The sequence below is a fragment of the Struthio camelus genome, chromosome 3 (genome assembly GCF_040807025.1).
Source record: "Struthio camelus isolate bStrCam1 chromosome 3, bStrCam1.hap1, whole genome shotgun sequence".
NCBI classification, from domain to species: domain Eukaryota; kingdom Metazoa; phylum Chordata; class Aves; order Struthioniformes; family Struthionidae; genus Struthio; species Struthio camelus.
Window position 1 is genome coordinate 101,931,743 of NC_090944.1, and position 23,115 is coordinate 101,954,857.

Consider the following 23,115-nt stretch of genomic DNA (forward strand, 5'->3'; position numbering starts at 1 on the left):
AGGAAAAAAATATATTTGAGTAGTTTCAGGTTGATAGTATGAATATAATTTGAAACAAAAAGCTTTCTGCCAGACTAAATTATGTATTTGGAACTGTAAGTGAATGCATGTTTATAGTTACCTATTTGTGACTTCAGAAAATTATCTCACGTTGTTATATCCTTGCATACGTTTTATAAATAGTTACGTGAAACACTGAGAGTTCACACAGATAGTTAAGCACTGGGAAGAAAAATTCTTGTAAGGCATGAACATTAGGTGTTTCCAACCCAGGAAGGAAATTCTCTTGCTCTGGGCTTGGGACTGATATTTTTTCATGTAAAGAAGTGAAGGGGCGGGGGCAGCCTGGAATGCTAACTATGAGGATGGAAAACATTTAGTCACTCTTGGAATGATATGAATGTTTTTCCAGGAAGCTTAAGTAAACACACATGCTGCTGCTTAGTCGGCTGCAGTTAACTTTTTTGGACAGCAGACAAAATTCAAACAAGTATATCGACCCTAATGAAAGGCTGTTAAGCAGCACACCCTTCAGGACCAGTTTTTAGCTATTTATCAGGTAAGGTGTTAGGAAAAAAGTTAGACTCCTGTTTCACTTACATATTTCTTTTTAATTTTTATAATAAATGCTTGAATGCATTGGTTTTATGTTTAGGTCAGTTGGTGCTGGTTTCCTAGGATCGGAAAGTATTAATCCTTTTAGAGGCAGAGTGTATTATAAAATGGTACAGAAGAGGGAGCTATTTCACTTTCCCCAAACACAGACATGTTCTTTATTATTGATGTTGGAGGTCTTTTTTCATGTCTAGAATATATTTGAGTCATTTTTCCTGCTCTCCTCCCGCAGAATACATTTTCCTTTGCTGTTTCCTTTGAAACGTTGGCCCTCCTAGAACCCTTTACTGTTATACTTTCTCTTTGTATATGACTTACAGTAAGACCTTTCTGCTTGACGTTTCTTAATGTTGTACAGCCAAGAACAATATATAGTTTACTATTGTAAAAAAAAAAAAATCTTTACACACACACACACACACACACACACACACACTGGAAATAGCAATGGGCAGGATTTATGTATGGAATTTTTAGAATTAGTTGATTTGTTTTCCCACTTAAACTGAAAAGTTTTTATTATGATCGATACTACTGGTCCAAGGAGATAAACCTCAAGTTGTACACTGCGATGTTCAAGGCTAGATGTAAAGCTTCCCTATATTATACACTGAACATGTATTTCCATGTTCCAGCCTATTTAAGAATCCGGAGAACAAATTAATCCATTTTATGTGTCTGTCTTTAGCTAAACTCTAAGCTAATTCACATTACCAGTATGTGAATATGGAAGAGAAGGTTGGGGAGTTTTAGCACTGACTGGAGCAGCCATATGTTTCCACTTCTTATGCTACAATTATGGTTATATAATCTCTGTGTAAATTTAGGAAAATTTTCAGGCCTGATAACCTGTTTGTGCTGCATAACAAGTAGTTTGGTGTGTTTCTAAAGTTCATATGTCACTGTTGGTATGGACCTGTATGTTGCAATTACCTTGGAATTGCTTTGTGACTTCCAATAGCAATAATCCTGTCTGTGTTCAAAAGAAGTGGGCGGAATTTTGTCCTAAAATTTTCATTTAATGTTCAGCAAGTTGCAGAAGAAATTAAAAATATTACAGAATTAGTAGTCCAATAACCTTTCAGTCTAAGAAGCTACATAAATTTCATAGAAACGATTGACTAAACCCTTGAATCATAAATATGCCAAAACAGATACAGAATGTTTTTTGAAAATATGGAAAAAAAATCACTGACAACTTTCTTCTGGTTGCATGATCAATATTCTCCAAATCGTTCCTTGAAATAGCTTGTTTAGAATTTGTACTACATAGTAGCTACCAAAGCAAATAACTGAAACTTTGTTATAAACATGCCAGTAAGATTCAAGCTACAAATATTGAATAAATGCAAATAAAATACAAAGTATTTGCATTTTGTGAGCTCTAAAAATTGTCTCTTTGGCAGTGAACTTTTTTAAAGGACTGATCTCTTAAATTCCTAATACAAGCTAAATACTTGTGTAGTAGTTTGCAGGCTTTCAGTGAAATTAATTAAATCCATAGTGTTTTGGGTATTCATAGACAGAGATCTTGTCAAAAGATAATTTTCAACCTTTCTATTTGGATGTACCTGCAAAGCTTGTAATTTTTTAAATTTGATGAAGAAACATATTTCTGTGATATAGATTGAAACCTTTCTGTTACTGGGAAGTTGACTGGAAATGCTGTAAAATAGGCGTATGTGTATCTATTTAAATACATATATGTATTTACACACACACACACACACACACACACACACACACACACACACACACACACACACAGACATTTTCACAGCTGTTTGTAGCTTTGTCTGTAAAACAATACTGTAGTAGTAAGTGGCAATGTGAGAACCTAGATAGACTGGAAAGCATCACATGCAGCAGGGAAAGTGTTCTGTGTCCAAACACAAAATAATATGTTCGTTGAATGCATTTAGTTGTTACTTGCATGTTTACAGAACTACAGTACATAGGAGCAAATTTGACACTACATATCAAAACCTCCAGCTAAAAAATAGCTTATAAAGCAATTTGAGGCTGTAAAGTATTGAGAAGCTAAGGTGCGTGTTCATATAGGATGTTACAATCCTCTAAGGTGTGCTGCTGGGATTCCTGTGCTCTCTGCAGTGTGGATAACTCTTGAGAACAGCTTTCTAATCACATTGCCGTTATCTCTCAGGATCTTTAAATTCTTGGGTGTTTTGATTAATTCCCCTCTTGGCTTTCTGTCTCACTCTTCTAGCTAATCTTTAATACATTAGGGATGTGTTTGTATGATCTGTTTTGACTCTCTCAAAAATAAGTAATGGGGAACGTGTGGGATAAGGACCCAGGAGAAAGATATGAAGCTGAGGGGGAGGGGTTTTAAGGAATTGTATCCAAGATTTTCAAAATCTGATTATGTTAATCTTTCTCTCCCAACAGTGGAAGTATTAAAAGCTGTATCTCGGGCATGGATCATACTGGTTGCATCACACTTTTAACCTTGTCATGCAGATTCTTTTATCTGAGTGGTTAAGTCTGGTTTACTCCTATTGCACCAAAAAATTTCAGGCCCAGATGCATAATAGCACAACAGTTTTACAAAAATGGGTATCAGGAATTAAAGCAGATCTTGGTAGGCTTCGAGAACCATGCTCTTTGGAAGGTGAAAAGAGATGGGACATATTTGCATAGCCACAAACATGTCACAGAAACCTATTCAGAAGAAAATATGAAGCTCCTGAAGCTAAAGCATTTTAAACAGCTATAAAGAGATAAAAAGGGAATGACAGACTTCCACTACAATCCTTCTGGACTGTAGATAGTCAAACGATAGGCAATACGACATGCCTTCAGAAGCAAAATCTGGTTTACGTAGATCTGTGAATGTGATGCCATGTGCACAGGGATTGGCAGTCTCTGTGTACAGTGGCAGGATTATATTTTCCATCTCCTATAAAGTTAGAAAGCAGAATGACGTTTTTATTAAAATTAACAGCTGTAAAAGACACAAGGTCACTCAGCAGGAAAAAAAGTGAGCTAGTCATAAAGCCACTAGCGCAATCCACAGTTTCCTAGGCTAAATGTATTGATATAGGCATGACAGCATAGTAATATAGTATTGCTTTGTAAATTCTTTTCTGTGTTGTGTGGAATAGTTCAATCCTGTGGTGGCAGCATCAAAAAACGTTGAGTAACACATCTGATGTGGATGAAACGCTCATTTGTGTAGTGGTGATGCTTTATCAGGCTTTCATAAGCAAAATACTGTAAATGCAAGGACGCTTTTGATTCTGTCTGGTTTGGAGTTTAGAAAAAAATCATCTATTTGTACGTTAAATATATTCTGTTCAGGCAAAATGATGGATGATGCCAGGCTCTGATGTTAAGTAAGAGTTTTTGTTCACTGCACTAGGATGCATCAAATATTTTATTGATGTGTTTATTTGCTGAACAAGCTGTGTGTTCGTTATTCTCTAGCAGATTCAGTTTCTGCTTTTGGGTCCAAAACATCCTGTGTTTGCATGGTTTTATTTGGTAGATGTATGTTCTTTAAACTGCTGTCAACCCACACTGTCTTGCAGTTTGTTATTGTGGCATTTGCAAGTAATACTGTGATATGTTTGAGACACTCTGTGCCAAACACTGGTCGGTTTCACTAGCTTTTAGTGCTTAGAGTGCTATTGAGTAGAGGTGCAGTGGGAGCACAGATGACCTCTAGAGAGGTCAGACCTCCTTAGGACTGCTTAGCTGGTCTGACCATTGTGCTTGAATCAAACAACCTAGTTGAAGCAAGTACTCAGTATATACTTTTCGTCATACTTTTATACCAAGGAAGAATAAACTCATTATATAGCAGTACAGTTAGCTTTTTTCCCTTTTATGTTGGCAGGGCAACAATTGTGAGTGGAGCTAAACATCAGTAGAATTTGCCAGTGCAAAAACCTGCCCACCTACATTTCTAGCAAGTGCTGGGTTAAGATATGTTGTGATCTAGGCTTTAACAGTTGATTAGAAGCAGAAATATGAGTTCTGTGTTGATTTTGAAATTCACTTGTATTTGCCAACATGCAGAAGAGAAAAATAAAATGCAATAACTATTTCTTTACTTAAAAGCAATGTTGTAAAAGACTGGAGTAGGTGCTACCCTTATAACTGAAAGTGTAAAACAAAGTCTGTTTGGAGTTGGAATATTGTATTCCAAATTAAATAAAGCCAAAGTGAAAAAAAAAAATTGATGCTTTTTCTAAGTATTTTTTATTTGATAATAATAAAAATACCCTGCTGTGAGATGAAGTATGAGATGAAAGGCTGAAAGAAGCTCTTTTTAAAATATGAAGTTACAGGAGGACAAAAAATGACACTGATCAAGGGTGGTTACTCCTATCAGCAAATAGAACAGTAATTCTCTCTTAAATGTTATAACTAGCTGGAAGAAATTTTGGTTCTTGAATAGAAAGCTATTCCTTAAGTCATCACGTGGATTTCGGAGAAATTGTGTTAGGCAAACACGTATCCTGTTGAGTAAGGAAGGTAGTCAGTGATCAGAAGCTGTAACGTTTACATACGGATTTCATTTAACTGGTTAGGGTCTATTAAAGACATTGCTGCTTTCAACTTGAAATATCCTGAATTTGTATGAAAGTGAAATTCATAAAACCATGCAGGTTGGAAGGGACCTCCAAAGATTATCTAGTCCTACCTTCTCCTCAAAGCAGATCCAGTTACAGCAGGTTGTTCAGGGCCTTGTTCCAGTGAAGCCTGGAATATTTCCAGTGATGGACTTCCCACAACCTCTCTAGAGCACTGTTCTAATGACCACCCACATGGTTTAAAAATATATATTTTATCAAGTTAGAATTTCTCATGTTGCAACGTGTGTTCTTTTCCTCTCCTCCTACCCTTAAGTCCCTCCAAGAAAAGCCAGGCCCTGTTGTCCTAATACCCTCCCATTGGGTGGTTGTAGACAGCAGTGAGATGCCCCCTTCACCTTCTCTTCTCCTGGCTAAGCAAACGCAGGTCTCAGCCTCTCCTCCTAGGCCACATGCTCCAGCCCCCTGACTAGCTTGGTGGTCCTGCACCAATTCAGTCTGGTATGTCAATCTCTCTCTTGTACTGTGGAGCCCAAGACTGAACGCTACTTCAGATGTGTTTTCACAAGGGCCAAATAGGACAGGTCACCTCCCACGACCTCTTGGCTACGCTCCTGCTGGTACAGCCCAGGATGCGGCTAGCCACCTTTGCTGCAAGGGTGCCCTGCTAATCATGCTCAACTTGCTGTTTACAAGAACCCGCAGGTCTTTTTCTCTGGAGCTCCTTTTCAGCCATTTGGCACCCAGCCCGTTACTGGTGCATAGGATTATTCCACCTTAGATGCTGAACTTCATAAGGTTCCTGTTAACCCATTTTTCCAGCCCATCAAGGTCCCTCTTACCCTTTATACAAACCAAAACTAAACGCTTGGTGTTCTCTCGTAATACATACAGTTGTGCAATAATACTGTTAAGTGGGATTTCTCTTCTTTTTCTGATAGGCACTCAACAGCCAAAGTTAAAGTTTTGAACAACTATGGTTGTAAAGGGAAAACGGAGGCAATCTTTCATTTCAATATCAGCTCTGGGGGTTTTATTCTTTGGTTTTGCATAAGATTAACTAAAGAATTATGTAAATGAAAATTCAAAGTAACAGGTAAAACGAAATCTTCAGTGTACTGTTTATTTTTAAGAGTGTGATAGAGAGTGGAAGTCAATAAGACTATAATGAATTGTTTCTGATTTGGAGGAGTGTTTTGTTTTTCAGGGTTTCGACAGTCAACAATGAATTTAAGTTTTCTTTTTCTTTTTGATAATTACTCAAACTGTGTGTAGAATAAAGTGCTAGTACTTAGAAACTCCATCTTTTTTCCTCGATCTCATTGAAACTTGGATGCATCAGTTTCTCTCAATTTCTAAACACTGTTGAGCGTTATCCCAAGGCCTCAGTGTTCATCTGGGCATGATGAGATACAAGATTTGACTGTTGCCACTGTTAGACAGTACTAGGCTGGATGCACCATTTGTCCAACTTATATTCCTGTGTTCTTGTAACTATGTATATTTCATGAATTTTGCTTTTTCAACAGAAGAAAGCGTCTGGTCTTTTTGACACGAGTTTTGTCAAACTACTTATAGGAGAAGACAATGGTCTCATTGAGAAAACCATAGTAGAAAAGCGTTTTTAGGAATGATTTTGTTCATATTTTGCAAGAAAGACAGAAGAATAGCTAGGAAAATATGATCTTACTCCACCTTGAGAACTTCCCTTTCTTTGTTGTGTGATGTCCAGGGTTTGTAGTGATATTGCTAACATAGGCTCTGCAAGGACAAAGGCAGTTCCAGCCATCACTTGGATGGGACCATCTTTCCTTTCCTACTTTCCCTGTAGATAAATGCTTCAGTCTGAAGCTGAGATGAATGAGATTCAGGGATTTTGTTACGTACTATAGGGTTTTTCAATGACCAGTCTCACTGACTGAGCATCAGTGGCTGAAATATCCACTCAGGATTTCAAAACTTTTGATGTGATTTTTAAGTAAAATAGCATATTGGTAACTTTTTTGTATCTGTATTTATGCCTTATTTGATGGTTCTTTAAATCAAAGAATGATTTAAATCTGATTTCAGCCTGAGAGCAGCATCACTCTTCCTACTAAAATGAGGAGGAAGAGAGTAAGGTGATATCATATAGCAGGATTAATTAGAATATGATTAAATGTTAACAGTTTGTATGACGATATGTTGCAATTTTTGTGTCTTTTCTCCTCTCAAAGTTAATGTCAAGAAAATTTTATTTATGACATTGTATCCAGGCACCAAGGTTTTTTGGGATGTTTGGTTTGTTTTTTTTTTTTTTTTTTTGCCTGCTTGAGTGACTGCTTTATGATTTCCTCTATTATCTGAAGAGTACTTATAGTGGAGTAAAAAAGTGTCGAAAATGAATCGAGAAAAATGTTATCAACTTCACAGCAAGCAAATAAATAATACTCTGCACTGAAATTCCGCATAGAAACTTTCAGGCTCAAAGAGGACATGGAAACAGGATATTGTAATAAAAATCTGAATTTAACCTTAAAAATAAGCATTTTACATCAGCAAAACCTGTGACCATTGTTTTCATTCAGACCATCTCTTCAATCTGCTTCAAAGTAAATTTTTCTTCACTCTTTCTTTCTACAATATGGTTGTATTGTTATAAAACATACAAACAGAAACAGCAAATGCTCTTCCCACCCGTCTGTGTGCTGGATCTCTCTTCTGCAGTTTCTACCAAGTTGCAGCAGTGAAAGCCTATCTCAGATCATGTGGTCTTGCATGCTTTTTCAAGCTTAACTACTATCTGCCTATTCAAATAGCCAGAAGCCTGGCAACAGCAGAGCTGGCTTTATTTGTTGAGTCTTGTCTAGTGAAGTGAAAAAGGCTGATACTTCCCTCCAGTTCTCCCTCTCCCCCCTCACCCCGCCCCAATGCGTTTTGGCAGATGTGGGGGGAGGGCATTAAATTATTTCTTTTGTCCTCTACTTGCAGCTCATTGAGAAGCAGGCATGCATATAAAATTACTGTGTCTCAGGGCTTACCTTTAGGGACATGAGCGGGGGAAAAACATATTTGTAAATTTGTCTGTGTTAAATATTTTCTAAATGTATTCTTTGGTATGTTACATACCTGAAGATTTTATAGGTTGGAAAAGACAAAGAGGGTAAGAGAAAATACTAGTGATCAGACTGGGGATTTGTCCTGTTTCTTTACTTTCAGCGTCATACCAGGTGTTAGTGATATTGTCCTTACACTAGCTACTTGAAATAAATTTAAAAACTTTTTAGTATATATTCATATATATCTGTCCCTCAGTCTTGTTTATATAGCGCTATTATGTACAGCACTGTACACTGGTAGACGTACTATAGAATACCTTCCCCTGTTCCAACGATAATCCAGGGATTTAGTTTCATAGTTTGTGCATCTCTTTCCAGAATTTTCTTCCTTCCATTTAGTGACTCATTCCCTCATAATTAAAATGAATGAACTAGTTAGGTTACCCAACTATTCTACACCATTTAAATTAAGACTAATTGGATCATGAAATAAGGATCTTACATAGCCATGCTTACTTGCAAGTTTATTCCCTTATCAGTTACTTTGCATTTTATTTTTGACCTTCCAAAGCACAGAGAGTCTGTTACATCATACTGTAGCGCTTGTACGTTATTTCTTGTGAAGTGTGCTAAACCTTGGTAGAATATTGCCGTTCAACTCTCATGTGAGACAGTTCCACAGTTTAATAGCCGAAATAGCTTAAGTGATTACTTTATTTCCTTTATTTGTGAATATGTTCAGATGGAGAAAGGAGATCAATATAGCACAAAGTATACAGAACGTTGTTGTGTTATAAAGTGAGATATTAAGAGCAGGACATCATGGACAGACTTAAATTTTAAATGTTCATCAAATTGAAGTATATTTAGAGTACTCTTTTGCAAAAATAATTTAATAGTTTCAGTTCCTCAGAATTCCTTCCTATTTCAAGATGTGCAAAGGTACATGTTTGTCCTTCAGTGACAGGACAAAGCTATGGTCTTCTTCAGTTGTCCAGCTGACGTTATTGCCTGTGAATTTTGCTTCGGATTGCATTTGTTTCGTATGTTACGTAGTGCTTTTAACTACCCGTGGTTATAAGTGTTATTTTGGCCTTTTTTGTCCTTTAAAGTGTAGCGTTTGAGCTAGCTGGCCAGGAAGCCTCATGTGATTTCGGAGTTACTGTTGTACTGCGATCTTTTGCTTGTCCAGAGTCTTTTGCTTGGAGAATGCAATGTGGTAAAGGGAATATTGTAAAGGAGGGCAAAAGAAAAGCTTAGCTCCACTGCTAAGTGGGAAGCTTATTGGAGGAAAGACTTTTCATATGACCTTCACAAGTTTCGCTACATCTCGAGATTCAAATGTAGAGTAAACTCACTGTCATTGAAAGGAAGTTTTCAGAGTAGGTACAGATGCTGAAAATCAGTTTCTTTCCAGAAATAAGTTATATACTGTATATCCTAAACTGATATGATTAATACGTGGAGTTTTTCGATTATTGGTACATATCAGTATGTTCTGGATTCCTAAACTAATGGTTAGCTGAAGTTGCAAATTTTAGAAACTATAAAATGATGAGACATGAATATGATTGTCAGGCATAGTTTTACTGAATGAACTTAAAAACAAATGCAGCATTCACTGAGATTAAAAAAATTCTAGTTTGGAGACTCGTGGCTTCTAAAATAAATTGCTTATTAAGGTTACAATTCCATTCAAAGGTTGGAAACTTTGAGCTGTGAAATGAATTAATCACAGAGGTTATAAAACCTCTCACTTACCCCGCAACCTAATAATCTCTTTTAGAAAGAACATAGTCTGAAATAATTGTAACTTAACTTAGATGATTTGAGAGATCTACACGCACACGCATGCCATTATCTAAATTTTTATCTTGTATTGAGCAAGGCTGTTAGTGACATTTTATATACGTATAATGTATACAGATAACTTTTCCTACAAAAATTACACAACTAGCAGAATTTGAATGTTACACTGAAGCTTCGGCAAAGTGAGGAATCTGAACCCTGACCCTTGAGGCAGAAGATTGAAATCTTTTAAGTTCCCTGTAGTGCCTTTCATGGAGTTTTTTCCTCCAAAATCTGTACTTAGCTAATCTAATTTAAAAGGGATTAAAAACATTCAATCACTGTTGTAAATTGTTGTGAAGGGAAGATAGTGCTGGAGGAAGCTGTGAAATCAGAAAATTGCAAAAGACAATGAAAGCAGAAAGCAATGTTGTTCTAATGGGATAACTTACTTTGCTTGACTGGAAGGCGTGGGTGCAAAATTTGCATGCTGGACATGAGAGCAGTAGACACAGAATTTTATATTTTGACGTTTTGCATTTCTAACAACTTCATAAATATTGAGTAGTTTTTTAGTTTCTCAGTCTTAAGAGTGGAGCCTAACTACCTTTGTGTAAGGGTGGCAAAATCTACTTTCAACATATTAAGTTTAAGGAAGCGAGACTGAAATGTTACCACCTCCAGTCCCTAAAAATGTGCATGCTGTATAAAACATATTATGAGTGATTGGCTTTATGGCTAGTAGCACTTCTCCATACTTTCATAATATATCAATTCATCTGTTTAGTTTATTTAAAATATAATTGTTTTAAAAGTTTCATGAATTGAGGGGGAGGAACAGGATAAATTCAGAAAATACTGAAACTGTGAAACAAAATCACACAAACAGCTGTGATTTCTTTAAAGGTTATTCAAATTGTGTTTCCGAGATGCTTTGTATAATGTTAATAATGTCCATAACTATAAATTTTTGCTCTTAATGGCTTGACTAAAAAAAAAAAAAAAAAAAGACAAAATTAGTCTCACACAGCAAAAAGTCATTTGGAAAACCATGTATTTTCTTTCTTCCTGTGTCCTGTTTAACAATGGTAGTGCTGAGGTTGCTTGCTCTTTTTATGTGTCTTTGGGTATTGTTTTCTTTTAATAATTCTGTAAACTAAAACATACGAACATTTCTGGCTACCATATATCTATTCCTATGTATTCAAGTGTTGTTAAAAATTAGTATTATACTGTACATAAATGCTTAATAACTGGCAATATCTTCTTCAACTTAGAATGACCTAGTATTGCAAAATATACTGTAAGAAGTGATAGCTTAAATGGGTTGTCCTGTTAAATGACTTTAAGAGATCTTTCACACGCACTGTATCTTTCATCCCCTTTTCATGTCAAACATGATGAGTATGCATCACTGCAAAACAAAACCTCAGTTTTATGAATTGTTTGGAAGTTACCAAGAATATTCATTAATCAGAAGCAAAAATCTCTGCGCTGTTGCATCCTGTACACCTGTTTGTGAACGTAAGTAAAATACTAAAGTAATTTCAAATTTATTCATGTATTTTATATTTCTTGTATTTTAGAACCCACATACATCACGATAGGTCCACCCACCTGTGAGATTTTGGTGAACTGCACTTTGACTGAAAAAGACTGTATCTATAGTTTCAAACTGGATCAAAATGGGTGCCGCATTTGTCAGTGCAAAACGAGTGAGTATGCAAAAGCGCTGTGGCTTATACCTTTCATATCAAGCTGTACCTAAAATGATTGTATGCTGTTTTTTCCATTCGTAGAGTTGACTAAGCCATTAAAAGTTCAATATGAAGTATTAGTATATCTGTACTTTTTATGGTGGTTCATTTTTAAAGGATGGGTTGTTAGCTTCTTACAATATTTGTTTGCTTGCTTAAAATGCATTTGGAGGAAAAACATAAATTTCTAAATCCAAGTAAAAATTAACAGCTAAGGTAAAAAAAAATATATATATACATACATATATATATATATATATTTTTTTTTTTTTTTAAAGGTTTGGGACTTATTCTTGACAGTATCCCTCTGAAAAATCTTACCAAACTTCTGCATTCCATTTTCCTCTATATGTAAAGAGTTTAAGAGCACCAAGTTCTGCATACATCAAAAACTTGTTAAACAGTCTGTTTTTTTAAGTTAGCTTATTGATTATGAGGGTAAATGAAAATGAGACTTCTAAAAGTGTGTGTATATCTATATGCAGATACATATAATCCATATATAGTTTAATTCTTATGATACACTTATGTAATATATACATAATACTTGAGTTAGGATTTATGCAGACTTTAATTAACATGTAATTGTCCCCAGAGGAAATATTGTACCTTGGAAGAATTTTCTGTATATCAGTGACAATAGCATCCTAATAAGAAAGCATCAAAAATACTTTTTCTCCACATACTTCCTTTAGAATTTATTGTCTACAGATGAAATACAAAGTAAGGTAAGGTCAGGTCTCAGTCGTCCAAAAAAGAACACCTGTGTTGAATTAGTCTCAGCTGGAAGATGTAACACAGTGTAGCTGCCAGCCCAACCTAGAAAATAGAGTAAGTTTAAATTCTCTTTGTAGCTCTGTAGCTCCCCTGTAATCTGTGAAGTTTTCACAGCTGAAGTTTCACTCTGTTCCTCTTCTCTTGGTTTCAGTCCATCCATTTTCAGTCCTTTTCTCAGCCAATATGACTATTTAAGGGTCCCTAGAAGAAGAGGTCAAAATAACACTCTAATTGGTCTAAACTGAAGAATTTTAGGATTGATCTGATGCGTTGCTTAACGAGCAAGAAAAGGAGGTTGTAGTGTTTTTGGTGTGTGTGGTGGGTTTTTTGTTTTTGTTTTGTTTCTGAGGGAACGTGCATGTCTACTTTTATTTCCATAAGGGAGAATGACAGGAGATTTTAATAATAAGTATACAGCAAGCAATAATGTCGTTATGGTAATGCAGAAATAATATTTTTGATTGCAAGGTGTATTCGTGGTAAGAGCAAGTTTCTGCAGATCTCCACAGGAACTGGACTGAAGTCCAGATCTATTTTCTATCTTTTGAAATATGGATGGAAACTTCCCTTAATTTGTAAAGCAGACACTGCTGCTTATATCCCTTTTTTCAGATTTGTATTAGTTGTGTCTTCTTTCACAAGTAGAAGTGATATAAGACTTAATGAAATTTATTGTGATCAATTATTTTGATAGTTGTTTGTTTTTAGCCTCTGAACTAAAGAGGTTAATAGGTTTTAAACAAATTAGAAATGAAAACATACAAATTCTTGCATTCAGATCCTACTGTTAAGAAAAAGTGGGTGCAGTCCTTCATCAGTAGATGTGGAAAGGAGAACTGATAATGGGACTGGCTAATAAAGTGTCTGGGTTTTAGGTCGTCTCAGGCCAGATGAGCTAAGAGTTGGATTTTTACAGGACAATTTTTTTCTCCACTTTAATTAGCCTTGGTTTTTACCATTAAAAAGTTACGATCATAAAAACTGCAAACAATAAAACACAACTTTTAAATCAGGTGGATTAGGAGAATGAGAAGTCTTTGTTAAAAAGTTCTGTCATATGTCCTTTTTGCTGTTTTCTCCAGTATGCCATTTAGCCAGCTTCCTACTAGCTTAAGTTCTGTCTCAGCTGCTTATAACAGCAGTTGTACCACAACCTCATGCATCCTCTCCAGAGTAAGAATAAAAAATTCCTTCAAAGGATCAGAGGGAACCAGTGATCAATTTCTAACATAGGGACTGGGAGAGATCTGCAACACAAGGAAATGATGCCTTGAAACAAAGTCATTGTAACTGACAAGTCAAAAGTATGAGAAATTAGGGAAGGTAAAAGCACCCTCTGCAAGTGTAAGGCACGTATTTTTTTTTGCATCTAAGCTGTTGCAAACATGCCATACTGAATTCTCCAAAACTAGAAATGTTAAGGTCTGGTTTTAGCGTTGTAATTTGATTTCCTCCCTCCCCCATTTCGTATTTAAGTTTTGGGGGTTTTTTTTAGCCATACCTTACAAGGATTTTGATGCAAACAAGAAGATGGACATGCTCATCAAATTTCTATTCTTGTGCTCAGTCCTTTCCTCCAGTTTCTTGTACAGGAGGCCCATCACTCCAGAGAATCATTTCATTTCTCCAAGATTAGCAGAATTACAAGTCTACTCTTGCCACGTCCTGGGAATGACTCTGTTCTTGCTTGGATTGTTTCTGATGGAATACCACTTGAACTTACTCAAAGGAATTTTTCTCTTCAGAAATATGCTCTAGGTGACGCTGCTTGAGCAGGGAGGTTGGACTAGATGATCTCCAGAGGTCCCTTCCAACCTAAACGATTCTGTGATTCTGTGAATGTGTAAGAACCTATGTCTTTTGGTTCGCTAATAGTATAATATGTGTGTTATCTGAGGCTTATGTGGACTTAGTTTAAATTAGATTGTGATCTTCAGTATCTGTACTGTGCATCCACTTCTTTCCTGCTGGTGTGAGCTACTTGACTAAGTCAGGTTAAAAGAACCGGAGGAAGGAAGCCCAAATACCTGCTGTTACCCTTTGAAGTCATCATAGCTAGAGCTAGTATATCCTAGCTCTACTAATCTCTTTCCAATATGGGTTGGGTTTTTTGCCGATTTCTTCTTAGATATCCCTGCTGAAGGTTCATTACACTCGAATCCATCTACCTCCAATCAAAATAAAACCAAAATGACAAAGAAGAAAGGGAAGAACGCACAATAAATCTGTAAATTGTTCTTTATTACCTTCATTTACATTCTTCTAGCCATAAATCATCATGGCAGGTTTGTTTGAAATAATTATGTAAGTATGATATCATGGATATCATGAAACTTGTATGGTGCTTTATTGTAATTAAGATACAAGTTTATCTAGATTGACTCAAGTGGACTAGAAAACATATGAAGGAATAAAGCAGTTGATAACGTTTCTGGGAGGGTGTGATTTCAGTAGACATTGGCGTAATAGATACTGCATTGTCTTTTATCCTTTCTCCTGTTTGCATGGTGAAGGGAGGAGAAAACTGTCACTGAGTGAAGAGTGAGCAAAGATAAATATGGGGGGAAAGTCGGAGGGAGGAGAGATAGTGCCACAAATGAGCAGGGAGAAAGAATGATAATACTGAATGGGAACACGCAGAAAACAACGCACTGTGAAGACAAAAGCAAAAGAGTATAATCTAGGGTATAGGAAGAACCATTGCAAAATAGCAACAGTAAATTTAAGACAGTAGGAAAAATATGAAATGAAAAAAATGAAACAAAAAGTAAGATAATATAAAAGCAAGAAATAAATAGAAATTGCAAAAAGGCAAAATAAATTGTATTTGTGGTAGGATGCAACAATTGCCCTGGTGTTTGGGGTGTCTTTACATCCTTGCTTTTGTAGGGAGAAGCAGAGTGGGTTTAGGTCTTTAGATGGAGAAATACAGCCAGGAAATGAAACAAGAACAGTGGTCCGTTATTTCTGAAGCAAGATTCCTGTTGCTCCAAATAGGAGTAACAGGTACGTTGAATAATGCCTGCTGATTTCAGTAGCATGATTTAAAAACTGAAAATTGCTGCTGAGCAGTAAATCATTCTTTAGTGAGATTCAGTGATAAGGGCCAGATTTTATCTAGCTTTATCTGTTCTAAGAGGTACTGTCCCTGTAATATTTTCATGTTAAGAAAAAAGTCATTAAAATCTTTCCTGTAACATCTGTGGTAGACTACGGGCTTTTACCCCTAAGAAGTTGAAAGTGAAGTACTGTTCAGGGGACGACTGCAAGCATGTTTGGCATTAGTATTTTCTAACCTACAAAAGAGTATCTAAATTGATTAAAACTGCAGGCAAAGCTCTAATTTCAAAAAAAAAAAAAATTTGTTCACTTCTTTTAGAAAACTTACCTTTGCAGTTACAAGATGCAATTGTCATGCACTTTCATTAATTCCAGAATGATCTTGGGGAGACTGAATTGTAGAAGGCTGGGATGGGTTGTTTTCCCTGTGCTTTACCATGCATCATCATCCACATTGTGTTGTGGTCTCTTTCCCTGTCGAAGCAAATCATGAAATTAATATTCTAAAATTAGAAGTTTGGTATATTATGTGTTTGCTCACGCAAAGAGGAAGGGAGAAGGAGTCAAGAGGAATGGAATTCCAACAAGAAATTGGAACTTGGGTTAGCTATGAGACACTTGAAGGTATCTTTGAAAGACTGAAGCATGGGATTTGAAGGTATGAAAAAAGTTAGGTAGGTACATCTGTAGACTGTCTATAGATAGAGACAGTTAAAGCTGTGGAAAGATGTGTGCAGTGGTGATGGGAAAAAGCCGAAGAGAAGCTTTGCAGGGACTATATTGAAAGAATATACTTAACTCCTCTCTTCCGTGGGTTCAACCTTACAGAGTTTGGGGGTTTTGTTGTTGTTGTTTTTTAACCTTTTACTCTTATGTTTCTTCCTAGCCAAAATTTGAATATTTCATTTCTTTAATCTGTTCCTATAAAAAATCCTTGCTTAGTAGTGGATTCTAAACACTCTGAAGCTCTCTGAATGTAAATTACTTGTCCATTTAAATAAGTGTATTTTAAATTAATTTTATTATCAAATTAAAGTTATTCCTGCATTAACCACACAGAGTGTACCCTTCAAACAATATACAGTTCCTTAAAATAGTAAAATACAAGGTAGGTAGCGTGTTTTTTAATAGCAATGGTTTCCCATTATTATCACAAACGAGAAGCAAGTTCCATGAAAATCCAAATAAATTTGTATTACCAAGTACAAATATGTATATAAATTTGATAAAAACAAAGACAGTTTAGTTATCCTCACTTAAGACAATCAGGCGGCATCTTGGATTTCTGAAAAACAGAGTAGACCTGGCAGAAATAAGATTTTTGATTATCTTTTTGCAGTTTGGGATGATGCAGGTTTCTCTAAAAAAAAAAAAAAAAAAAAAAAAAAAAAAAGGAGCACTTTCTGAAAGTTACAACAATATATCATTTTTCTTAATGCTTATAATGAAATTTTAAAAAATCATTTGGCTTGACTCATGTTCAGTTAAAAAAAAAAAAATACACAGCTTGAAGGGTTTTAGAAGCTTGATCATTTGGCAGTTAACTCTGCCTTTGAGATGTCACTGCTACAAATCCATTTTCATGAAGTCATATGTTATATGTGAATCTTGAAGTTGTTTAGAGCAAGTATCCAAATGGGTAATTTGCCTCAATGGACTCATGAAATTATTTTAGACAGGGTTTTCTAGCATCACAGTGCCCAAGCCCTTCATTTTTATCCACTATTGTGAATCATAAGTTCTAAAGAAAGGAGGGAGGGTTAGTGTGGATCTGTGGAGGCAATATATTCAGAGAATTCCAGTTACTGATAAGTAACCTAGTTTTCTCCTTCATAAATTTGCCTCCCCAGATCCCCACCCCTGAAGATTAACCAGCAGTAGCAATCCACACCGAGAGGACGGCTGAGGAGTGCTTAATTGTAAAGGTACTGTGAAACAGTTCTCCTGATATGGTCTAGCCTCAGCGTCAAGAAAATATTGATGGTAAAGGTATGTAGATAGTTCTCTGTAGCGGTGCTACAAATTTTAAAAAATGGACATCAATCTAAGCCAAATTGCAATACTGACATAGTTCTGTCATATGTATGTATGTTAATATGGTATTTGGCAGTTACTTTTTATCTGCATATTAGAGGATTAAAAACTGAAAGTATTTTCAGTTATGCATCTTTATACATATATACATCTCTAGATGCATTTTCACAAAATTTAAACTTTCAGTCTCTTCACTCTCTGCAGTGCAATTAAAGTGTCCATATGTAACATAATGAATAGGGAGAGGTAAATGTCCCAGTATAAGAGCTTAGAATTTTTAAAAGTGCCATACACATTAGATGAAAGCAACGGAGAAGTCTTTTTAAATAAGAGTTAACTAGAATTACAATACAGCTATCAGAATAGAAGGTCAAAATGGAGAATTGTTTTTAGAGACTTAGGCATGCAATTCTCTATTGAATTTTGTCTACTGTACAGTTTGATTTTTGAGAAGCGTCTTATAACATTGCAGATATTCTTAGATTCATGCAAGATCAGGATGTGAGTACTCTGAAGATCAGGAATAAATCACACATCTGACAGTTATTTGAATTTATGGCTGAAGAATTGTGATTCATTTTGAGATATATTGCCTCTGAGATGTCATAGCTGAGAAAGAGAGATCGCATTGTATCTGAAATACGGCTCGTTACCATTGCAGGGCTATTGCATGTGTTTCCTTTCTGACTGCTGAGTGAATCCTCTCAAGTATAAAAATTTGATAACTTTATGTATTCTAGGATAGAATTTTGTTGTCTTATTTGCAGGTTAGGCCCTGGACTGTAGCATATCACATGTCAATATATCAACCACTCCTACACTCTACTTGACCTCGGTACGCATCATTCTTTTGTTTAGTGGCCAGTAACGAGGCGTTACAGGGATCCAACCAACTTTTTCAACTGAAATTTGTTTTAGTATCGAGTTTTACAGCACCAGCTGTTTCTCGTGCAGTCTACTGTTTAGAGTCTCATCATAAATTGGTAATCCCCTGTTCTTAAGACAAGACTGTTTTCTTCAGACAGTCTTGTCCCATCCTCCAATCTGATTCCGCCTGAACAGTAGGATACTCTTCTGAAACTCTCTAATATTGGTTTTATTATTGTGCGTGTTTGCGTAACTGTGTGTCTGGGAGCGGATGAAGAAAGTGTAGGGAGGGGGAGAGGAAACTGCTATATTTAAAAGCAATGTATTGTTGATGGAGACTAGAGTTAGAAATGTTGATACTAATGTTTATATTTGTTCATTAATAGTTCACAAGTGATTATGAAAGTCTGATTCATCTTCAGCTATTCTTTCCCTCCTGCTGGTTTTTTTTTTCCAGCAGCTTTTTATTGAACTCATCCAAATAAATCTAATAGTTGGAAATCCCTGTATCCAAGTCTATTATATAGTGTTAAATTGTTACAAACTACAGAACAAAGTATTTGTTAGAACTGCAGTGTTTGGAAGGGTCAAAGTCTGTTAAGTAATAGCCTTTGCCAGTATAGTAAGCATCTAATGAAATTGGTGACTAGAAACATGGAACCTGGTGGTAACTGATTGTTCTTTCTGCTGCTTTTGCAATTGTTGATGTGCATGCAAAAGAAAATGGTGTTGTCTGTTGTGTAGGCTGAATTCTCTAATATAAGTGTTTGATGCATGTTTGCCCTCAAGCGAACGTTCATTCTGAAGAGGAGGCTGTTTTGATAACGTTACTGTTCAAGGACAGCCACCATTCCACGACTATTGTGTTAGCCTTTTGCTGTCCTTCGTTCAGTCGAAATTCTTCCAGAATTTTATGCAGTAGTCTGCCTAAGGCCTGTCCTCACATGAAGCAACTAAGAATTTGTGGTAAAAAATACAGGTATATTTGCCTGAGACATTCAGGATCACATTCATCCCTTTCAAAGTCTCATCACAGGTATCAGAAACGTTCTGGGATTGCGTCTCAGAATACCTGTGTCTGGACTCTCAGCTTGCATCACAGACTCTTGTTTGTTCCCTCTGGGCTTAGCTTTACACATTTTCAGTATTACATTTCACCCTGTTGTTATTATTTTAGTCCCTTAAGTCCTCCGGTTTCCTTGTGCATAAGGATTATTTTCTGTATTGATGTTACCTCACGGACATTTCATATTTCATAAGAAAAACTGATGAGCATGTTTCTACTACTTATGTAGAACAACTCTGCTCTCCAGCCAGATACTTCCCTATGCAGCATAATCAGAGAGATCTTCCCTAAAATTAGTTTCCTACTCATCGTTTTGTTGTAGTCTTCTATCTCCTATCTAACCATTAGTTTTGTTTCATAGGTAAAGCTCTCTTAATTATTTAAAGAAAACTTTTTTTATCGGTAAACTTGATTAGTTTATTAAAGGTAGAGTTCCAGTGATATACGGGTGCATCATGCAGATTTCCACATCTCTAAAAGGTAGTTTTCCATTTATATAAGCTTTTAAAAATGTTTCCTATACTCTCCTTTCAGACTCTGCTGATTTCTGATATGCCATTCAAGCAGTTGTTAGCCCAGTTAGGGCTGGCTCTCTTCTTTGCAAATACATTCCATGATCTGGGATTTGGGTTTCTGATGAGATTTATCTAAGCAAAGGTGGGGGAAAAAACCCACAAAGAAGTAACTCCTCCTCCAACTTTTTTTATCTTTTCCTGTAATAAATCTCCTGAGTTCATTGCAGTTGATTTTCATGAACTAGTTGCCTAGTTGCCTTTATTCCTCAGCATTTCTCATTTGAAATGCAAAATCTTAGTAGCCAATCAATTTTTACTTATCCTTTCCTAATGAACTTGTGCTACTTGCAATGATGACTTTAAAGCTATAGCATAGGCTATAGAGATATTATCAGGAAGACAATTTCATACACTGAATTTATTTTACATTTGGATCTATAGGTTTGCCCTCTGTTTCTTCCTTATTCCTTTCTTTTAGAACTAAACTATGATCTGTGAAAATTGATAGGTTTGCTCTGTTTTCTGAAAAAATGTCCTAATTTAAACTATGGACTAGGGTTTTTGACGGGCCTATGCAGCAGACATAAGCTGTGTATGTGTACCATGGTGGTACTTCAATTTGAGACTGCCTCTAATGGCAAAAATTCTGCTTTCTTTTGTAACTTCGTATTCAGACCTGAGTATCACACTTCGATAGCTATGCTTAACACAAAATCTGGACACAAGATAAAGAAAAGTAAAGTAAGAAAATACGCCAAGTAAAAAATTATCATGTGGCTTCTATTTCTTTAGATTTTTTTCTTTTTATATTCAGCTCTTTTTTTTTAAGATGCATACTAATTTTTCCTATGCCCTTTCATTTGTCCTTTATTGTTCCTTTATCTGTCTTCCATGAAGCTGATGTTTATGAACAGTTACCTAAACCAAACATGTCCTCTCTTATGTGACAAAGTACACTTCAAAAAAATGAATGGTTTCACTCAACCCTACCTATTTAATTATGGGATTATTCACTGCAGTTCTCAGCGTCAGCAGGTAGATAGCATAATTTATCTGATCTCAAAGCTCATAACTGAGCTGCTTTCTTTTTTTGAGATCTCCCGGTGTAGATGTACTTCCTGTTCGTTCTTCGTAAAGTTCAAGTCTTAACTTCAAAAACTATGACTGCCTTCAAGTTTACTTTTTATGAAGTCATATATAATGAAAAATTCATTTGATTTTATTATATCTGTGTGCTGTCAGGGAAGAATTGTATACAAACATCTAGACTAGTGCAGAAGCTCATAAATTATCATCTCTTCTGCTTCAAGGAAAGTCTTTCATCCTGATGTTACATGTACAACATTCGTTGCCAGAGAAGAGCATCAGAATTTCCTTTCCTTTTTATAATTCCATTATAATGTTTTTAAAGCAGCACTAGTGGCTACCTGTTAGAAAGATCTAGGATTCCTGATAGGTCAGCCTGAACTCTGTCCTTCAGGAGTTTGTGAAGATCCTCATATATCTATCTATCTTAAAGCAAAAACCTAAGATACAGGTTGCTATCACTGTGCAAAGGGTAGTGACTGAGTCTGAATACTTAAATCTTGTAACGCTGGTACTCTGTTGGCAAAAGACAACCTCCAGAGCCTATGTGAAAGGACCTAGCGTTTCTTTTTCTGTGTTCTGAATGACAAAAAAAACTTGCACCCTTTTAGCTTCAGACATGAAATCTGCGTAAAAAGGTAGAGGTGGGAGCCGGCATCCTCATCCTGCTTAAGCTTAAGAACTGCTGGTTAGGATAATAAGCCATTCTTATGCTTTATGTTGCGTTACACCTGTTTTCCTCTTAAGAGCTTTGCAGATAGAGGAAAGAATAAAACAGTAAGCTCTCTACTTCAAAGAAAAGAGGAAAAATGAAAATTTAACCTGTTTTTTATATTATTGAAATCTCTTCCAATTATCAGCAACCTCCTGAAATTGTTCATGACTCATTAGAAAGAAATATGTTGGTTTTCATCTTAACGTAGCTAGGTGAGCATCTTTGTAGCACTCTTGTGGAATCCACATTCAGAATGGCAGCAGACGATGGCAAGCCTGATGCCTGTTGTTGCAGACTTCCCTACAGACAGCGAGTGAGATCGCCTGCGTTGGGATTCAGCAGCAGACTGACACCCAAAAATATGTGAGATAGCTAAATTCCCGTTACGCTTGATGGAGAGCTTACAAGCACGATCCACTCTCTGTGTTGTTCGGACCCTCTGCCTGGGGGTGAGCTGAAACACCATCTAGGTTCCACTGACTCTGCTGACTAAATGTGCACTGACTGTAGTGCGAGATTGATCTCGCAGGTGTCATTGCCAAAATTTAGGTGTTTTAAGCTAACACAGTATTCCACCTACTCTTCAGTCTTTCTGGTTATGAGAGCAGTCACCATCACAGAGCCAAAAAATAAAAAATAAAATAAAAACTCTACTGCAATACTTGCAGCAACTGTGAGAGTCTTTTTCTCTCCCCTTCCTGAAGATAGTCGAGCTATCGAAATCTGATAGGCACCATCAGCATTGCCATGCCTGAGGCAAATATGTCCAAATTCTGCATCATGAATAGTCAGTGAACTTGTCAGAGTTTTCTCCTGGATTTCTCTCTTCCTCTGAGGTACTAAGCAATATTCTTTCAATACCAAATGAGTGTTGACCTGGTAGAACAGATTAGGAAACACTTGGATTAACCACATCTGGTTAAATCTAACAGTGGTATCCATTGTCTTTGTAAGTACATTATACTGTATTTTGAAGTCTTTAGTGCAACATTTCAAAAATGGAAGAGAAATTATTTAAGTAAAGCAAAGATTACATCTGTGGTCTGCCTGTGTTATATTACCATTTTAGGAACTTGAGCTGCGTTCCACGGATGCGTGCTTTCAGACACGGTGTTTTTGCATCAAGTGTGTAGGTGCATGCAGAGTTTTGTAAGGTACTGTTATCCCTATTTTATTAGTTTTCCTTGCCATTTACAGGGATTAGTCTTGCTTGCTTAACTCTTCCAAGAAGAGGCAAT

General features: G+C 36.2%; 1 protein-coding gene across 4 annotated transcripts in view; it reads left to right on the forward strand.

The window, feature by feature from the left end:
* The window catches only part of CRIM1 (cysteine rich transmembrane BMP regulator 1), a 222,526-nt gene that overhangs the window by 156,522 nt on the left and 42,889 nt on the right, over window positions 1-23,115 (forward strand). For all 4 annotated transcript variants that reach the window (XM_068939360.1, XM_068939363.1, XM_068939361.1 and 1 more), the window contains one exon: window positions 11,587-11,715. In XM_068939360.1, the coding sequence (XP_068795461.1) occupies window positions 11,587-11,715 (129 nt within the window). The remainder of the gene's footprint in view (window positions 1-11,586; window positions 11,716-23,115) is intronic.